Below are 17,759 nucleotides of genomic sequence, written 5' to 3'. Positions count from 1 at the left end.
TCTGAAATTAGATTTTACATTTAAAATAAACATTTTTGTAAACAATATTACATTTTAATGAAATGTGATTTCACCTAACATAAATATGTATTTTCAGCCCACCGTCCTCCATCAGGATTAATATTGGGCCCTTTAATGAAAGAATTTGGACACTTCTGTTGTAAAGTGATCACACCACCAGAGGGCAGTGTTGACAGGCCGGTGAACAGCATACTGTTTTCACTGTCTGGTTCTGTGTGTGTGTGTGTGTGTGTGTGTGTGTGTGTGTGTGTGTGTGTGTGTGTGTGTGTGTGTGTGTGTGTGTGTGTGTGTGTGTGTGTGTGTGTGTGTGTGTGTGTGTTACCTGTCTTACTGAGAAGGTTTTGTCTGGCCCTGACAAAGGCCAGGATGTCAGCATCAGCTTGCTGATCTCCAGTCAGTGGAATAGATGAGGATGCGAGTGTAGTGGAGGCAAGAGCTCTGCAATGCACACGCAGATAATTTTTTATACATATAACAAACTTTATATTGCGCTGAACTTGAAGGAGTGATCCGGCAGTCTAAATTCCCACCCACTTACCATTCTGAGCACCAGTGCAGTGAAAATGTTTTAACTGTTCAGGTTCCAAAAGTTTAAATCAAATACGCTAAAAAACTTTAACAGGTAAGAGGTCCCCATATTATAAAGCCTTTTTTTTTATTTTTTTATGAAACAATAGTCTCTCTGTGCTACACGTGGTTGCTGGAGAGGAACAAAAGCATACGAGCTGTGTTTTATTGCGGTTGTAAAAAGGTAGTTTCAGCAGCAGTGTTCAAGTGGGACCCAAAGTCTTTGATTTGTTGACGGAGTTTGTAGACGTTACTTCACAGAAATATAAAAATTTATGGCCGTGTTCATAAGTGGTGAGAAAACACCGCACAGCCATAAAATCTACAGCTACAGGCCGTACATATAGATTTAAGAGCATATAGGATATGCTTCCGTGTTGTATGTACTTGCGCATACACTAAAATGTAATTAACAGTCATTTGTGGTCTATTTGAAGTTCTTGCTGCTCTCAGGTAAAAACAACAAAACAAAAAACAGACCTGATCTGATTTAAAATGCCACAGAAATGACTGATTTCTCAAGTGTAATCTCAATCACAAGCACAAGGTTTTTCCCAAACATGTTAAAGGCTGAATTTAGGATGAGGATATTTTCACAAACGTATTCTTTCGAGGCACAAATTAACCAAAAGCTTTTAGGAGTTAAAATGTACTTACTGGATATGTGAATCTCTAATCAAAGATTTAGAAAAGAGTCTGGAAGCCCCTTGGGAACACTGAGAATGGACAGACCAGTGTTTCATTTACCTCCACTCAGAAGATGGTGTGAAGTCAGCCACCTTCCCATCCCCGGACTTGTCATGCCCGGCGAGCACAGCTGGTGAAGGAGGTATGCTTCTGAAATCCACAGAAATGCAATCATGTTCATTTTATGGTGATGAGAAACATATGGCAACATGTAGAATAATCCAGAAGTACTTTACAAACAAATAAGAGATTACGTGACACTGGACTGACCTGAGATCTTGAACAGAAGAGAGTGAGCGGTCTGGATTTGGGTCTCGGCCTGCTGGAGAGTCTCTGACCGAACTGCTCAGACCAGGAGCACAATAGAAGTTAGCAGAGCAAGACTCTGACAGCGTAATCTTACAGAACTGTGTCTTTATATTTAGGTGGAATACACCGTTAAAGTCCATATGAATCTATGTTTCTTAGTTTCATCACATGCATGTGCTTCTCTCAACCACAAGAGGGAGTTACAATGCAAAGTAGTTTGCACTCTGAACATCTTTTACACAGGGTTTCTGCAAAGGTAATAGAGTTTAACCATAGTTTTTTAAGATCATATATAATACAGTTTAAGGCCAATAATTTGATTTGATCATACTGTAGTGGCCAAAGTGTGATGGAAAAGTAACGCGGAGAATATAGCCTGAATTATTAATATGATGTCAAATATTTTCAGGACTTTCCAGCACAAGATACGGAAGTAATGTCTTATCGTTTAATTAGTTTAATCAATTCACACAAAAAAAGTGGCAGGAAATAAGTGAACCGATTACAAGTGATTACAAGTGTGTGTACATTTTTGCCACAAGCGACACCTGGTCTTATAAGACTGTGAGTTTCCGAGCTAGTAAAGAGAGCAGCGTTGTGAGTCTTAACTACAGGTGTGATGGTGCTGAAAGAAACTCCACAAAACAGACTGAACAGCCTCCTGAGTGAACATCCCCACTGTCACAAGAATCCCACTTTTAGTTTCCACGTGTATCATGTCTGCCAAGAAAAAGCTTTTCTAACATGCAGTAATGTTAAAAGATAGACATTTGTAAACTCAATGCAGGACATTGTCTTTACTCTCGTCTCAGTTGTGAATGTGGTCTTTTTTTTTTTCTGTAAAAGTGGTACATTGTTTTTCATGAAAGCCTTCATCCTGGCAGACTCGTGTCAGATATGAGATGTCAGATATCATCTGTAGCATTGCTAAACGGTAAACTATGGTGTGAGCCTCTCTTCCTGCTAATATCACTACAATTTGTGAAGCAAACACACACAATGACATATATTCTATTTTATTGTATATACTGCGCATTTTTATATTTAATATTTTTTACTCTGTTGTTTTATTGCTTTCCTGTACCTATAATGCTGCTGTAGTGAAAAAAAATTCCCCTTGTGGGATTAATAAAGTATCTATCTATCTATCTATCTATCTATCTATCTATCTATCTATCTATCTATCTATCTATCTATCTATCTATCTATCTATCTATCTATCTATCTATCTATCTATCTATCTATCTATCTATCTATCTATCCTACCTACCTACCTACCTACCTACCTACCTACCTACCTACCTACCTACCTACCTACCTACCTACCTACCTACCTACCTACCTACCTACCTACCTACCTACCTACCTACCTACCTACCTACCTACCTACCTACCTACCTACCTACCTACCTACCTACCTACCTACCTACCTACCTATCTATCTATCTATCTATCTATCTATCTATCTATCTATCTATCTATCTATCTATCTATCTATCTATCTATCTATCGAAATATTCACATCTGTTAGATGTTGCGTGGAAGCGAGCACTGAGGAGTTGCAGGTCGCTGGCCGGTAAACAAAAGCCATTCAAAATGAATGATTTGAACAGAAACGAGTCAGGGGACGCTGTTTTCTTCTACTTGTTACTGTATGTAACCAATGAGCTAAGTAGACAACGACGTGACAACTACATACAAAAGTGTGTCCATTTCCATCTGCTGCAGGGTAGGAAGGACAGAAGGACAGACAGAAAAAGCAGACAGCTCTTACATCCCTCCCGAGAAAATGTCTCACCGAAATCCTGGAGTGTCGGGCGAAAATGGCAGCAAGGTTCCATGTGGCGATCCTGTGTGACATCTGGGTGCGGAGGCTGACTCAGATTCCTAGTCACAATTATTGAGAAATGAGTTAAATAGTTCCAAATACACTTCTCAAGAAAAACACCATTCAATTGCTGATGATGGTTAAACACAGCGTGGCCACATGTATCTTATGTTTTGAGGGAACAGAGGACCTCAGGTATTGTGGGTCCTCGAGCGCTATCATATGTCTTACTGAAAGTCTAAGTGATTACATGTGTGCCGTGTAAAAACAGAACATTAAATGGTCAAACAAAGCTGTTGGATATATTGTATGCTGGCAAGAAAAAACGATCTGCTTCCTGCTTCGAGAGCTAAAACTGCACATGTAAGGCCTGTCTGTCAGACTTCCTCTTCTTCCCATTTGTCATTCAGTGATACATTCCCCAAACTTTGCTCAGATGTGAGTGAGATATTCTTCTCAGCATCATTAGATCAAAACCAGAGAGCGGCCGCCAGCAGTGTCTGCTCGTCAGATGTTGCCGCATAACGTCTGCTTTGTGGTTGGTTTCAGCCGTCGAAGGCCAAGCAAAGTGTGTGAGCGAGTGCGAGAGCGTTCTTTAGAAGTCGGTGTTGTACGTAAATTGGGAATTTTCAAGTCATCTTTCTTTCCAAGCTTTCAACATGCTGTAAAGTCCAAAGTATTTCAGCACGGACACAATTGAGCACCATTTCCAACTGAAAATAGAAACTGATCTGTTCCTCATCCCCCCCCCCCCACTGCGTTACTGTGAATCCTCGTGGACATTCTGCTCTTGTTAAGAGTAACCGCTGACGCTACGCATGGATGCCGTAGCTGTGTTTCCTCCGAGCTGCTCTTCGGGCTCTTGTTCGGGTCACGGGGAATTCTGTAAAAAAGGATGTCAGTGTATTTGCCTCCTACACATCTTCCCGCCAGGGCCCATTCAGCATGATGTGGAACAGAGGCTGCAAGGGTCACACTGGTGCCTCCCGAGTCAAAGACGCATGCATAGAAACTGACACACACGCACACGCACACACACACACACACGCACGCACGCACGCACACACACAAACAGGTCCAGGGTGACCGGTATTCAGAAAACACACAAAACATCCATAAATGAGACAAAAATGAAGAGAAAAGCCACACACGTCACATCTTTGACACACTAGACCGGCCACTAAATCATGCACACAGAAGCTTTATGAGGTTTTGTCACAGATAGCTAGAGAAAGGTGAGGTCAGTCACCTGCACACAGGAAGCTTCTTGGCTCCACCACTTATGGAAATCCCTCTGGAGCTTGACCTTTGCCCTCTCCAACAACAGCTGCAGATGCTCAATCTCCGTTCTCAACCCTTTTAAACGGCCAACGGTGCTCTTGTAGCTGACAGGAGATGTTAGCAACACCGAATTCATCTTTTGTCCACAGTCTCACAGCATCTGCTGTGTCCAATCAATCCGAACAGGGCTTTGGGAGAAACTATGAAAACATTTGGTATGGTAATTCATTCAAATGCACCACAACTCACGTTGTTTTTTCTTGCTCAATGTGTTTGCACAGGTTTTCTTCCACTTGGTCATACTCCTCCTCAACGTTCCCTATGACACCTGTAGTATAATTGGATAGGCAGAGGGATCGACAAAGGATTTAAAGACAGGTAGAAATGTGGACACACTATACAGAATATAAAATGACAAATACAGACATTTTCTGTTTGAAATCCAGAAGTTTGTAAGTCTTTGTACAAGTGAGTATATTGCTTTCAATGTTTGGTCCTGGATAATAGAACCCAGGCTGCTGTAAAGTTTTCTCTGATGCGTGACTCAAAATAACAAGAAAAAGCCTTTTGGTCCCTGAATTTGAGGGAGATGTTTCTGCGCTTTGCAACCAGATTTCCTCATCAAAGCATTTGTGTCACTGATCAAAACAGTCGGAATGGAGTAATTGAAGGAGCCTTCGAGTTGTGCCGCCCAGTCTTTGGTCACTAAGCGTTCAGTCAGTGACGCCTACTGCGAAAGCTTTGAAGTGGCCTACTGATGCACATACAGAACAAGAGCAGCCACAATGTGTTTCAGTGTTTACCTCTCCTGTCTGAGAGGAGCTCAATATCGAAAAGACAAAACAAAACAGTTGAGACTTTAGGTGTTGACTGTCTGCATGTCAAGATATTTGTGATGCATTTCATTGCTTCACGTGTCCACGTGTTCACGTGTTTGCTGTGAGAATATCCATCGTCAGCTTGATCTCACCATGAGCTGCCCGCTGTCTCCTCCGCATCTCTAACTGCTTCTTCAACTCAGCTGAGAGAGATTAAGAAAGACAAAACAGATTTTTAAACATTTCCCCCCCTCTCCTTCAATCCACTTCAATAATAACATTAACCGCCTTTTCCAGTTTTATATAAGTGCATATTATGGCTGTCTTTGCGAGTCTGAGGACGCCATTTAAAGTCACATTTTAAATCACTGCTGTGGTCTGGTTTTTTTCTTAAAAGGCCTCCAAAAACCTCAACAGTTTTCTAACAAAACAAACTATATACTGACAAGATACATACAGCAAAGGATATGTTCTGATTTAATGCAAGAATAGAGTATTACTGAGGATACACATGACACATTTCTGGGATACTGGCTATTCAACATTCACTGAGCAAGAGATGTCGTTATGGAGCACAATGGTAACATACTATAACATCAGGAACTGTGGTGGGGGCAAGCCAATGTAGCATTATAGATAATTAAATATAATATGTATAAAGTGCATCAGTGTACCTGTTTGTTTTTGAGTTCAGACAGTTTTCTTTGCAGGTTTGATATGTTTAATGCAGGTAATTTGTATAAAGTTTTCAGGTCCATTTCCCAGTGCAGAGGAAATAACAAAACAGCGCTGTTTTACTTTGTCCAACATCAACTATTTGTTCCAATGTTGCCCAACAAACAACCTCCAAACCATAGCCTTATAGCCAAAGGATTTTTGGTATTAATATTTGGGAGTTTTAAAAGTCTACTTGCAAATAGTATATTTAAATAATGATATTATTTTCAGCAAACAACCTTGATACAATTTTTTTTCCCCCCAAAGTTTGTGACCAAGATACATATTGAGCAGGTTTTCTTTAGCTTAAACTGAAAAATCAACATTTCTGTGCTGCAGTGTCTTGTTGTGTACACAGGACAATAATATTTGCAAAAAAAGAAGTATCTGTTGATACGCTGGCCTGGCTGAATCAGCTGTCCAGCTCTGTTCCAAACACCACTTCATTTATTCAGCGTCAGACATTCACAAGATGTTTTCCAGAGGAGTCATTTAAGCATCACAGTTTGTAACTGGTGCAACAGCTACACTTCTAACCACAAAATCCTCTGTGTTTAGACATTTTTGAAGCATGATGTTCTTCAGTTAACAGTGTCAACATGTTTTTCAGTGTTGTTGAGACACTGCGAGATGAGAAGCTGCGGTGATTGACCTTGGTACAGATATTTCTTTCTAATCCATACAAAAGGGATACTCAGTGGTTTAATATTGCAATTCCATAAAGATTTCTTCACTTTTAGTCTCTCGGTCAGGCAGAGCTCCAAAGACATTGAAATGGAATGCAGAATACTTAAAAATTGTTTTTTAAGTGTCCTGTGCAACCAGTTCATCTTCCATCTATCCATAATTTATACCCGCTTTATCCTAAACAGGGTCATGGGGAGGCTGGAGCCTATCCCAGCTCACTTTGGGCGAAGGCAGGGTACACCCTGGACAATCACAGGGCCAACACATAGAGACAGACGGAAACAAACACCATTCACGCTCTCATTCACGCCTAACGGCAATTTGTGGAATCACCAATTAACCTGAGATGCATGGACGGTGGGAGGAAGCCGGAGTACCCGGAGAGAACCCACGCAGGCACAGGGAGAACATGCAAGCTCCGCACAGAAAGGCCCAGGCCCGAAATCAAACCCGGAACCTTTTCCCTGTGAGGCGACAACGCACGACTGTGCCGCCCCTAGTTCATCTTTCAAAACTCAATACAAACCAGTTTTCTTAAAGCAGACCATTTTGGGGGTTTTGATGCTACAGTGTTTTTGATTAAACAAAATGCTGCATCCTACTGTAAATACGCACTTCTTCAAAATCTCACATCTTTCCTTTGTAATGCAGACTTTCTGTTCAAAACTGTCAAGTCTTCAGGCCCAAGCTAAGATAAATTTGAGAAATCTCTCTGTAGAGGGACAGAGGACATTATACAACTGTCCACAGGAGCTAAGTAGTACTCGTCATGATGAGTAAACTTAACTTCATGTATAGATCGGTGATGTTAGTGAGTCTTTATAATGCGTGCCTCTCACATTGATGAACTTGTCGCTTGTCGAGTTTGTTTGTTTTTTGCAGAAGATTGTCCTACGACACTTCCATAGTCCTGAATGAACTCCAGTGATCCAAGAAGCAACACGAGGGAGGCAATTAGGTCACCCCTCTCTCTCGTGGCAGTATTACTTGGTTAACTTCTCAGTAAGTAATCTGTCTGTTCTTCTGTTTTATAAGAACAGCACCTGTAGCCTTCATCACCCATAGGTTTCCTCAAAACCAGATTTAAAGCTCAATTGGCGCTTCTGGCCGTCAAACGGGTGGTGCCGGGGTGGAGTTGAGACGAGCTGAGTGAAGCATGGTTGCGGAAACCGGTCATCAAACCTGTCATGGCACCTACCTGGAACCTTCAGTAAGTTATACATGATCAAAGGCAGGTTTTTACTAATGTCTAACTTTCAGCCTTGCAATCTAAACTGTTGAGTTTAACAAAACTTCATCCCCCGTACAGGCTGCTAACAATTATTTCTGCTGTAAAGTTACTTACAATGGTGATTGACTTGCTATAGGAGACAGCCTCAAATGGCCATTCAGAGAAATGCAGTTTTGGCACATCTGCCATTGGCCTTATTTTTTAAGCCCCGGAGGTTGCAGCTTGAAACTCGCCGTCTTCTCCTAATTGAAGTACTTAATTGCCCGAGTGAAGACACTGAATTTGTGATTGAATAGTTCAGTGGCAAAGGCCAGCTGTTATGTAAATGGTCTAAAACATATTTGAATGGGCCAATTTTTGAGACCGTTAGGAACATTCAGGGATATGTATCCGTGAGACCAAAAATATGATATTTTATTCAAAGATAAAAACGACAGATAATGAATTATTTGAATGAATAGGGTAATTATGAGGCCAACTATAAAAGAATGCATGGCATTATCTTCTGGGGTGCGTTTCAATACATCTCTCAGGTCTCACACACATGTAGACTGTGCTCAGCTGTCGCTGTGTCTGTAATCTGATCCAATCACCAATCTGAAAGCTGCAGTCAAAGCTCCAAAAACGAGAAATCCAGATGAAGTATTGTATTGCAAAAGGGGAGACCACTTTTTCATGCAACACCTGTCACGGTGTCATAAAACAGTTGGATAGAGTTGTTGCTCTGTCAAAGCTCGAGGGTTGTGTTTTACAGTTTCTCAGCGCTCTCCTGCAGAATGCTTTAAAATTGTTTGCAAAGTGCCCGTGGAACCAGTTCATCATTCAAAAATCTGAACAACACTTTTTTTTTTTTTTTTTTTCAAAGTAGATCGCTTTTTGGGGTTTCATGAGACAGATGAGACGTGAACAGATGATGTGAAACATTTATAAATGACAGGCATGTACATATCAGGCCTGTGACGACAGTGTTTTTCCAAATGCCTATGGAGTATGAACCCCTCACAAAGCCACGTGTTTGGGTAGCTGAGAATGTAAATGAAGTGAGACCCAGTGGCTTCACGTTGTGGTCGGGTAGGCAGCCGGATTCTTCTCTAACAGACACAGCTCTCTCACACAACTACCTGATGTAGACTCTAATTCTTTCAGAATAACATAAAAGAATTAAAACATATTTATGGATGCCATGATGACTGTGAGAAAAAGTACAGGGAGTACATGAAGGCAACATAAAGAGAACATGAGGCAATCACTACCAGCATGGTTTTCATCAGTCATGGCATGTGCTGCAGTGAAGCTTTTTCAAAACCCCAAGGTGAAGCTACAGAGCAGCAAAGTAACGGTGGGAATTTTTTTGTTCCATCTCGATATTGCATTCAGTGTCATCCACACAGAGACACTGAGCTGTATTATGATATAGTAAGATGTTCGACTGTTGCTGGTTGTGACCAAAGCATGACTTGGTGCATCGTCAGCTTTGCCTGCTCAGGCACAAGTCTTTACCATAAAGCAGTGAGACAGATAACTCGAGGAGCTTTGGCTCAGCCAGCTCTTTCTATGACCGCTGCCAGGGAATACTAAGACAGACTGTAGCTGTGATTATGACAGTAGTCATGGGATGACGTGGCTGTTGCTGTGATTGTGGCTGTAGTATGTGTATTTTGGTTGTTGTTATTATGGCTGTGACACATTGCCTGGCTGAGTGTTGTATTATATCTGATAGAAGCCCCAGTGGGTTCAAATCATAGACTCTATGAAAAAGAAAAAAATGGATGTAACTTCCATGACGTCAAACCTAGGAATCCTGAAGAACAGTTTTGAAGCTTGGTGTGGGTGGCTATGACCGTCGCCATCTTGGCAGTGCCTAACTGTGCCAGGTAATGTAAATATGGACAAAGAGATGGTGTGTGGATGGAGCTGACGCAGGCAGAATTAAGCCTGGTTACTGAAACCAGCATCGGGGAGAGTTTTGTCTCTATGGCCCTGGTTGACAGTCAATGGCAGATTTAAAGGCAGCAAGCCTACTGTAATGGTACCCACCTACCACTCAAAGCAGCCCGCCCGTACAGTTGCCATGACCTGGGAGAAAATCAATTCAGACACAAAACATTTCGTACCAGGCTGTAAACATGTATATTTCCGCTGTAAAGTTGGGCAGTTTAATGTGGGGGTCTGAGGATACCACTTTTGGAGCCAGCCTCAAGTGGCCAATCAAGAAACGTTTGCCACTTCAGCAGTGGGTTCATCTTTCAGTCCTGGACGTTGCTGCTTGGTTCAATAGATCTGTAATCTAAAGAGTCCCATCATCTCTTCTTTGTGTAGTATCTGCAGAAGAAGAGATGATGAGAATCTCTAAATTGAAAGGGGCGGGACCAACACCCGCTGGTCATATGGATGATGGACACCAAAATTTAGCACGTGGCAGTGCAAATACAGTTCAGAAAAAAAAATGTACCGTGACCCTGCAGAGGTTCCATACCAAGTATTTACACGTGATGACTATATGATTTGTGAGGGTCATGGTAAAAGATGCAGGCTTACTCTGTTGGGAAATACAGTATTCTGCCAAAGTAATCCTAAATATGGTGTGCACGAGAATGTACTGTGTTGCTGCTGGTCAAACTGCAAAAAGAAAATACATATTTCAGTGATGACTGAACTGTACAGAAGACTTCAAGGAAGGCCGATGAAGCTCTAAAACTGACTTTAGGTTTAGCAGCATTTCTGACTGTAGCTGGCAAGAAATTCCATTAAAAAATAATTTGCATACGTGTCAAGTAATACTGGTGTGCGGTGGGCGTTCTGCAATACTTCATTGCACCTCAGTGCTCCTGTCCTGCTTCCAGGACAAGACTGTGGGCTCGACAACACAAGCTCTTCCAAACCGCACAGGGTTTCCCCCCACATCGTCAGGAGACGCGCCGTCGTCTTTAAGGACCGGTTTCAAGCTACAAGCCTCAATAAATATTTGGTGATTTTTGTGGCATGGAGGTTAAATGCGATACGCCGCATAAATACCGTAGTGAGCTCAAGATTCAAGCATCATACATGCAATCCAGCTTCTCAGGTGTCCATTAAGGCGTGTATGAATAATTATTATATCATTGAGTCCATACAAATATGTGAAACTCCTGGAGAAAAAAGTAAGCAACAAATAATTACACGAAGCAAGTATCACTACAAGTGTTGCATATCAAAATAGAGAAAACATAAGAGCTTGTCAATACTAAACTGAGAGTTGTGCTAAACATTCAATTTTTTTTTTATTGGACAGCTGCGTTCATGACACTGTTGTCTGAGGTCATAATCTAAACCAGGGACTTTAAATACACCACTTTAATGAACCGCTGATAATGTTAGCACTGCAAACAAGTCAAAATTGCAGTCATGTAAAATGTAATGTTTTCAAAGACGACTCGATGCAGAACTCACGTTACATTATTCCTGCAATCTTCTTTTTCCAAAGCTGTGGAACAATCTTCACGACATACATTTCAGGCTCCAACAGACTTTTCTTGCAATCTATCTCCAAATCTTTTGGTCTTTGGATCAATAAAGGTGAGCAGAGGACAAAAGTGGGATTCCAAAGCAGTTACCAGATGCTCCACCGAAGGCTGTACTGCATAAATCCCCCCGACATCTGGCAGGGTAATCAAGAGATGCTGCTCATTTCCAGCTGCCCTACACCTTTCATACTGTAGAAGATGTGCATCACTGATCCCTCGGAGTAAATATATATCTTTGCTCTTTTTGGACCTAAGGGCTCAGAACGTGTGCTCCTCCAGTGGGATTATATTCCAGAGCTATATATGCTGCGGCCAAGAACAATAGTGTAAACCAGGCAAATGTTTAGACACCGATGTTTCCTCGGGCTACCACCTCTCCTTTTCTCCCCTGCTACTGACCCTCAAACTTGGTACATCCATCAGAAAAAAAGCAGAGCACAGCTTTTGTCTATATTATGCTAACTCTTTCCATGTTCAACATTTACCATGAGACACAGGTGGTGTAAAATTTCCAAGGAGGGCCTCCAAGATGGCAAGGAATCACACTGTGCTAAATATTATGGTACTACTTTCCAGCCAGAAGAGGCAACCACCTTCCACTAAAAACACTGTCTCTCATTCAAGAAGAATGCAGCTCCGTGCACCTAACAATGTACCGTAATAACATCTGACAGCATCGAGATGGTTTTTGGGAGTTTTTCCAGCGTTAAATAGGATGAGGAATTTGGTTGCTAAATCCCACACCCCCTCAAAAAATTTGAGATGAGTCAAAATACAGTTTTTCCTCACTTTATCCAACTCTTTGTGGACCACACAGTGCTGATGTCTGCAGGACACATTTGAAGCGTTAATATACTGAAGAAAAAAAATAAAAAATCCAAGGCTGATAAGTGTATGCTGGCATGTAACAGGCAAAAGCTACCAAACCACCAAGCGTGATCTGTGGCAGCAATGATGCCAGGCACTGGTGTAACCCTATCCATTTCAATGGCATGTGAAATTAGCCACAGACACACAGTCCAGGGCAATAGTAAATTCAAACCAGATAGAGGACTAATAACACATTTTTAACTGCTCTGAGTTTACTGGAAAATCCAACCGAAATACAGTAATATCATTAAACGTATTACCGCCGGTGACAGGGCTTGTCTTTAAATGCTCCCATGAAAAGCAGTCGATTATGACACATGATTCAAACAAAGACTCTTTTTAAACCGGGCAATTTGAATGCACTTTTATATCATATTAAATAAAAAACGAAGCAATCAACAGACTAATGGACTATCGGTGGTTTCAAAGCGGTGATACACAGTAGTACATTCATGAATGCACAAATCACAGCAGAGAAACCGGACAAAAGATGCAAAGTGTGGAATCACTCAGCCCTGACTGAAGCTAGCATTTCTTCCAGGCCTCATTTAGGCATAGTGGGACGACCTGTCATGGACATTACCAAGAAAACAAAGGTGTGCTTCTAGAGTTGTAATAAAACAGCTTGCAACAGCCTAGTAAAACGTAAAAGTTGGAAGACGAGGTGTGGAAATCAGAATGCCTCTTGGTCCTGTTCAGAAAGCGCAGGAATGTGCAGGATGATTATCCTACACTCCAGGAAAACAGAACCCTGACAATGATCTGCTCATTAACGCTTTCTAGGTAGGATGACATTAGAATAGTAGCAAACAAGAGTTAAAAATGACAGTGATAATGTAGAATTAAATGCGTCCACAGCTACTAAGTGAGATGCGATTTCCTGAAGTAAACTTACTGATTGTGTCTTTGGCTTCAACAAGTTCTTCTCGAAGTTTTCTGGCCTCAGCTGATCTGATGAAAAAAAATACATGTGTTAATGAGCCATAAATGGGACAGAAAAAGACACGTTTTCGTGGTTGTGGCAGACAAACGCATACATACAGGATCTGCACGCGAGTTTATATTTGTGTGCGATTTATAAGGCGTTCAAAAGACAACTCGCATGTTCCCTCGGAAATTTACGAGTGAACTGCACTGAGTGAGAGCTAAATAAAAATACCACATTTAACACTGTACAAACAGTGCTCGTACTGTAGACTGCCTGAACTGTGGCCACTGTAAGGATGTGAATTTATTAAAACTGTCAAGTCTTGATTTACTGGTCACTAACCTTTGTTTGAATAGGTTCTTGTTGTCCTCAATGGTCTGCTGGTCCTCATGGTCTCTTATGAACGTCTCAAAGGCCTCTTGTTTTCCCATAGACAGCGGTGGACCTATGGGAAAAAGAAATCTACACTGAGACATATAAAAACAAAATCAGAAGCTATCGTTTGTGTCACGTGTTGTTAAATCAAACCCATCACACAAACTACCTTTTTTTTTTTTATGAGAGTCCATGTTTGTCATACCACTAAAACAAATCTACTAACTCTGGCAGATTGTTTCAGGTCCTGCTGTGCGAATTAGAAGAGTGAGTCCTGAGCTGTGCTTGTTCCCACATCCACAGGTACTCAACTCCAGTCTGGCATCCAGATGTTAGCTAGAGCGCAGCTGATATCACTGACCTCCCACCGATTACTAAATATAAGACTATTAGCCTGCCTGTTCATGATTAGAAAGAACATAAACACAAATATAAACAGCAGTTCTGAACATGTCAGCACTTTTGACAACTTGACATATGCGAGGAAACTACATAATTTTGGACAGAGCATTCCACTCACTTTTTTGTATATGCTTGTAATGCTGCATAATAAGCATTGTTATTAATGATCTATACATCTGCTTCAAATACTGTAACATCACCAAAGAAACAAATCAAAACACAATTGAGAGCAATTACGCAAAGGCTTTTTCATTTGTTTCCCAGTGAGCATATGATTTAATTAGAAATGTCCAGATCGCCAATGATAAACATTCACATGATGTAAAAATAGAAGGGAAGACATCTTGCCCACTGGGTACAGAGAACACTGTACTCTTCTGCCATTGCAAGGGAAAAGGTTAAAGTTAATTAAGTTTATTGGCATGAACATATTTTGAAGGATATTTAAAAAAAAATTGTAGATTCTTTGCATAGCATGCATTTTTACATGATGTAAGTGTAACTAATACTAATAGCCTATTTCCATTCCATTTCAGCGCTGGTTTACTGACTGTACATGGAAGGTATCAATAATAATATTGCTGATAAATATTAATTCTGTGCTTCTAATTCTATTACATTTCAAAATATCTGATATGAAAGAGGTCAATCTACTCAAAAGAAGTCACAATTATATAGACACTGAATCATGTGTGTTATTAAATTATGTAGACATACTGTATGTGTAATCTACTTGCATTGTTGTTTATTACTTTTTATAAAATCAAAGAACATGCATAAAAAATGCCTCCTGAATTTTAAATGGAAAATACATTTTAGGTTTTAGATTTATTTTTCCAAGACCACCCTGCAGTGTCTTTTACCAAATAATGTAATACAGACCAACATTATTTTGTAAGATACTGCTGTGCCTTGGAAAATCCAAAACTTCACAATCATTTCCAGTAAATTTCACACCTGCCAAACTGAGTGGACATTTGTGAGAAAGCTGCTCTAACCCAAGACATACACAGGACAGTAACTCAACTCATGTGAGATTAATAGAAGGACAGTTAGGAATTTTGTTTCTTTATTTTTGGAAAGTCCTGATTAAAACCAGCAGGCATCTCACAGACATATGTTGCAAGAGCCAACCTCAACAAATCATTGTGAGGGTTTCTTGAGGGAAATGCACTCCATTCGACTCCCGTAAAAAGCAACATTCCAGGAATATCTAAGATTGATATGACATCATATTGTGTTGTACTAACATAATTTGTGGGGTAATGAGATCACATGGACTGTAGGCCAACTTTCCTAATTTTTCTTTTCCGTGCTCCAAGTGCTGACAAGCCACAGAGGTTTTTTACAGGGGGGGAATGTGTGGTGACGATTGTTGCTGTTTCAACAAATTTTAGAAATGAAACACCAGCAACGTGAAGTACGACCATACTGTTACATCAATTTTTATTAGAAGAAAAAGAAAATACCTACTGCTGTTTAGAGAAGACAGTAGAACTTTTTGAAGAATAAATGATGTCTTAGTGCATTTTAGGATCCTACCGCGGGCTCCTGCAGAGCATCACTAGTGTCTGACTCACTGAGGTGTCCATGTTTGGTTTAGGCCTCTGTTTAGATCACAGAGGTGTAGACAGCCTGCTAGAATCAGCGTCTCATTACATACCAGGAAGATTTGTGTAAAGACCTAACTGTCCCAATAAGTCTCAAGTGTACTTTCAGCACTGATAACCTTAATACAAGTCCTGAATTACAACAGGCTGCTAATACCCATTCAGTGGCCAATTTTTTTCCCACTATTTCAACAATCTTACAAAGCGCAGAAAGAAGACACTGTACATCTGTACCTACAAAAGACAATAAATAAGCCTGTGGAAACCTCTGGAAATCAAAACCTGGTAATGTGTGCAGACTGGTTCTGCAGAGACAGTGGTCATCAGAAAACACTCCCTAATGTCCATGTTTTATTCTGTGCTGGCAAAGCTCAGAGCCCAGAACAGAAGGACGCATTATGGAAAAGAGTGGAGTCAATTATAAGGCATTCAATCAGCACAAATTGTTTCCATGGAAAGTTCATCATCATTATATTTACAGCTATCCTTCAGGGGACAGAGATTACCATCAATGTAACCATAGATACTGTTGGCTACAGCACCAGAATCCTCAGAATAAACCTAAATTAAAACATACATAAACATTCAGTGACCCATTGAGCATGAGGACAGGATAAGTGTAGTGCATTTGTTTTGAATTAGGACAGATTCAAGAACAATGATCTAATGTGCATATAGTTTGGTTATGAGTCTCCAAGTGGGTCATGGAAAATAGGCACTCCAGATGTGAAACATATGATATATGCTACAGTGTGTCAAGTGTGTATCCCTCTGATATTTTGCACATCAAGTGTATTTATAAGAAGTGCAAGACATAACCATCAATTTGTTTTGCCAACGCAGTGTTAACACAAAAATCATTGACACCAGGTGTGTATGAAACACTACAAGCATTGGAAGTGTCTTCTCCGATGCTCCTGGAACTGCTCATTGTGTTCTCAAAAGCTTTTGCTTTGAAAAAGTGCCTGAGTCTCTCTGGACAACATCAAGTTTTCCCAACTGGCTAACAGCTGATGGAGTTGGAAGTGTGTTCTGCTCAGAGTGTTGGTTGCAAACAGAGCAGAAAAGAGACAGAATTTTCTCATGAAGTGTGAGAAAATGGAATGAACATTCCAGAGAGGACATGTAACTGCTAGCAAGGGACTGCAGGATCTGGGAACTTTTGAATGGGGGAGTACCTTTTCCACAACAGAATGAACCCATACCAATTTTGTTGGCAAAATTACCTAATGTAGTCATTTTATGATCTTGTTTTAGAGTGATGTCATCTATTAACACCATCTCAGTTCATGATTCTATGCAATGCTGAAATGTATCTTACATTGTTTCAAGGACCTACTGTATGATGTGGCAACAAAATCCAGTTCAATCATAATTATTTTGCTACTGTCAATGAGGAAATGAGGTTCCAGTGTAGCACTTTCATCTTTACATAATGCCTCAATAAAAACGGTATACCTACAACTCTGAAGTGTCTCCTTTACATTTGTTTTCAGGTGGGAAAAGAGAAGAGACACAGATGAACGTTGAAAGGTGCCATGGTGCATGTGAGCACACTTGAATCAAGTAGTGATGACATTGGATAGTTTTTGTCCTTTATGCCTATTTTCCACCAGACCAACAGTTTATTTTCTTATTTGTAGGATCATTCAATATTGGAAGGAGCAGTTATGAAAATGCTATTTTGACTTAGACTTTATTAATCCAACAGTGCGGACATTTAGTAAAGGCAGCTGTGCTGACTTGTTAGGAGTCCTTGTCAAAAGTAACTTAATGCAAGATGTATTCAGGAAAGATTCACAGTGACTGGAGTTTGTGAGTCTGACTGAAATGACTTCTGACTTTAACAGCTGTATTATTTACATGACATACAACTCCATTTCAGAAAAAAGTTGGGACGCTGTGTAAATTGTAAATAAAAACAC

General features: G+C 40.5%; 1 protein-coding gene across 1 annotated transcript in view; it reads right to left on the bottom strand.

Annotated features, from left to right (window-relative positions):
* kif6 (kinesin family member 6) overlaps positions 1 to 17,759 on the bottom strand; it is a 60,685-nt gene that overhangs the window by 3,492 nt on the left and 39,434 nt on the right. Inside the window, exons 14-22 of the mRNA XM_069722313.1 lie at positions 13,790 to 13,892; positions 13,415 to 13,470; positions 5,664 to 5,714; positions 4,943 to 5,021; positions 4,662 to 4,797; positions 3,383 to 3,471; positions 1,546 to 1,617; positions 1,336 to 1,425; positions 344 to 459 (exon numbers count right to left, since the gene is read on the bottom strand). Coding sequence (XP_069578414.1) covers positions 344 to 459; positions 1,336 to 1,425; positions 1,546 to 1,617; positions 3,383 to 3,471; positions 4,662 to 4,797; positions 4,943 to 5,021; positions 5,664 to 5,714; positions 13,415 to 13,470; positions 13,790 to 13,892 — 792 coding nt within the window. The remainder of the gene's footprint in view (positions 1 to 343; positions 460 to 1,335; positions 1,426 to 1,545; positions 1,618 to 3,382; positions 3,472 to 4,661; positions 4,798 to 4,942; positions 5,022 to 5,663; positions 5,715 to 13,414; positions 13,471 to 13,789; positions 13,893 to 17,759) is intronic.

The sequence above is a fragment of the Brachyistius frenatus genome, unplaced genomic scaffold, assembly GCF_029030835.1.
Source record: "Brachyistius frenatus isolate BFR_SWC_R1_liver_20210118 unplaced genomic scaffold, ASM2903083v1 Contig_285, whole genome shotgun sequence".
Taxonomy (NCBI): Eukaryota; Metazoa; Chordata; class Actinopteri; family Embiotocidae; genus Brachyistius; species Brachyistius frenatus.
This window is presented reverse-complemented; position numbering and strand designations above follow the sequence as displayed.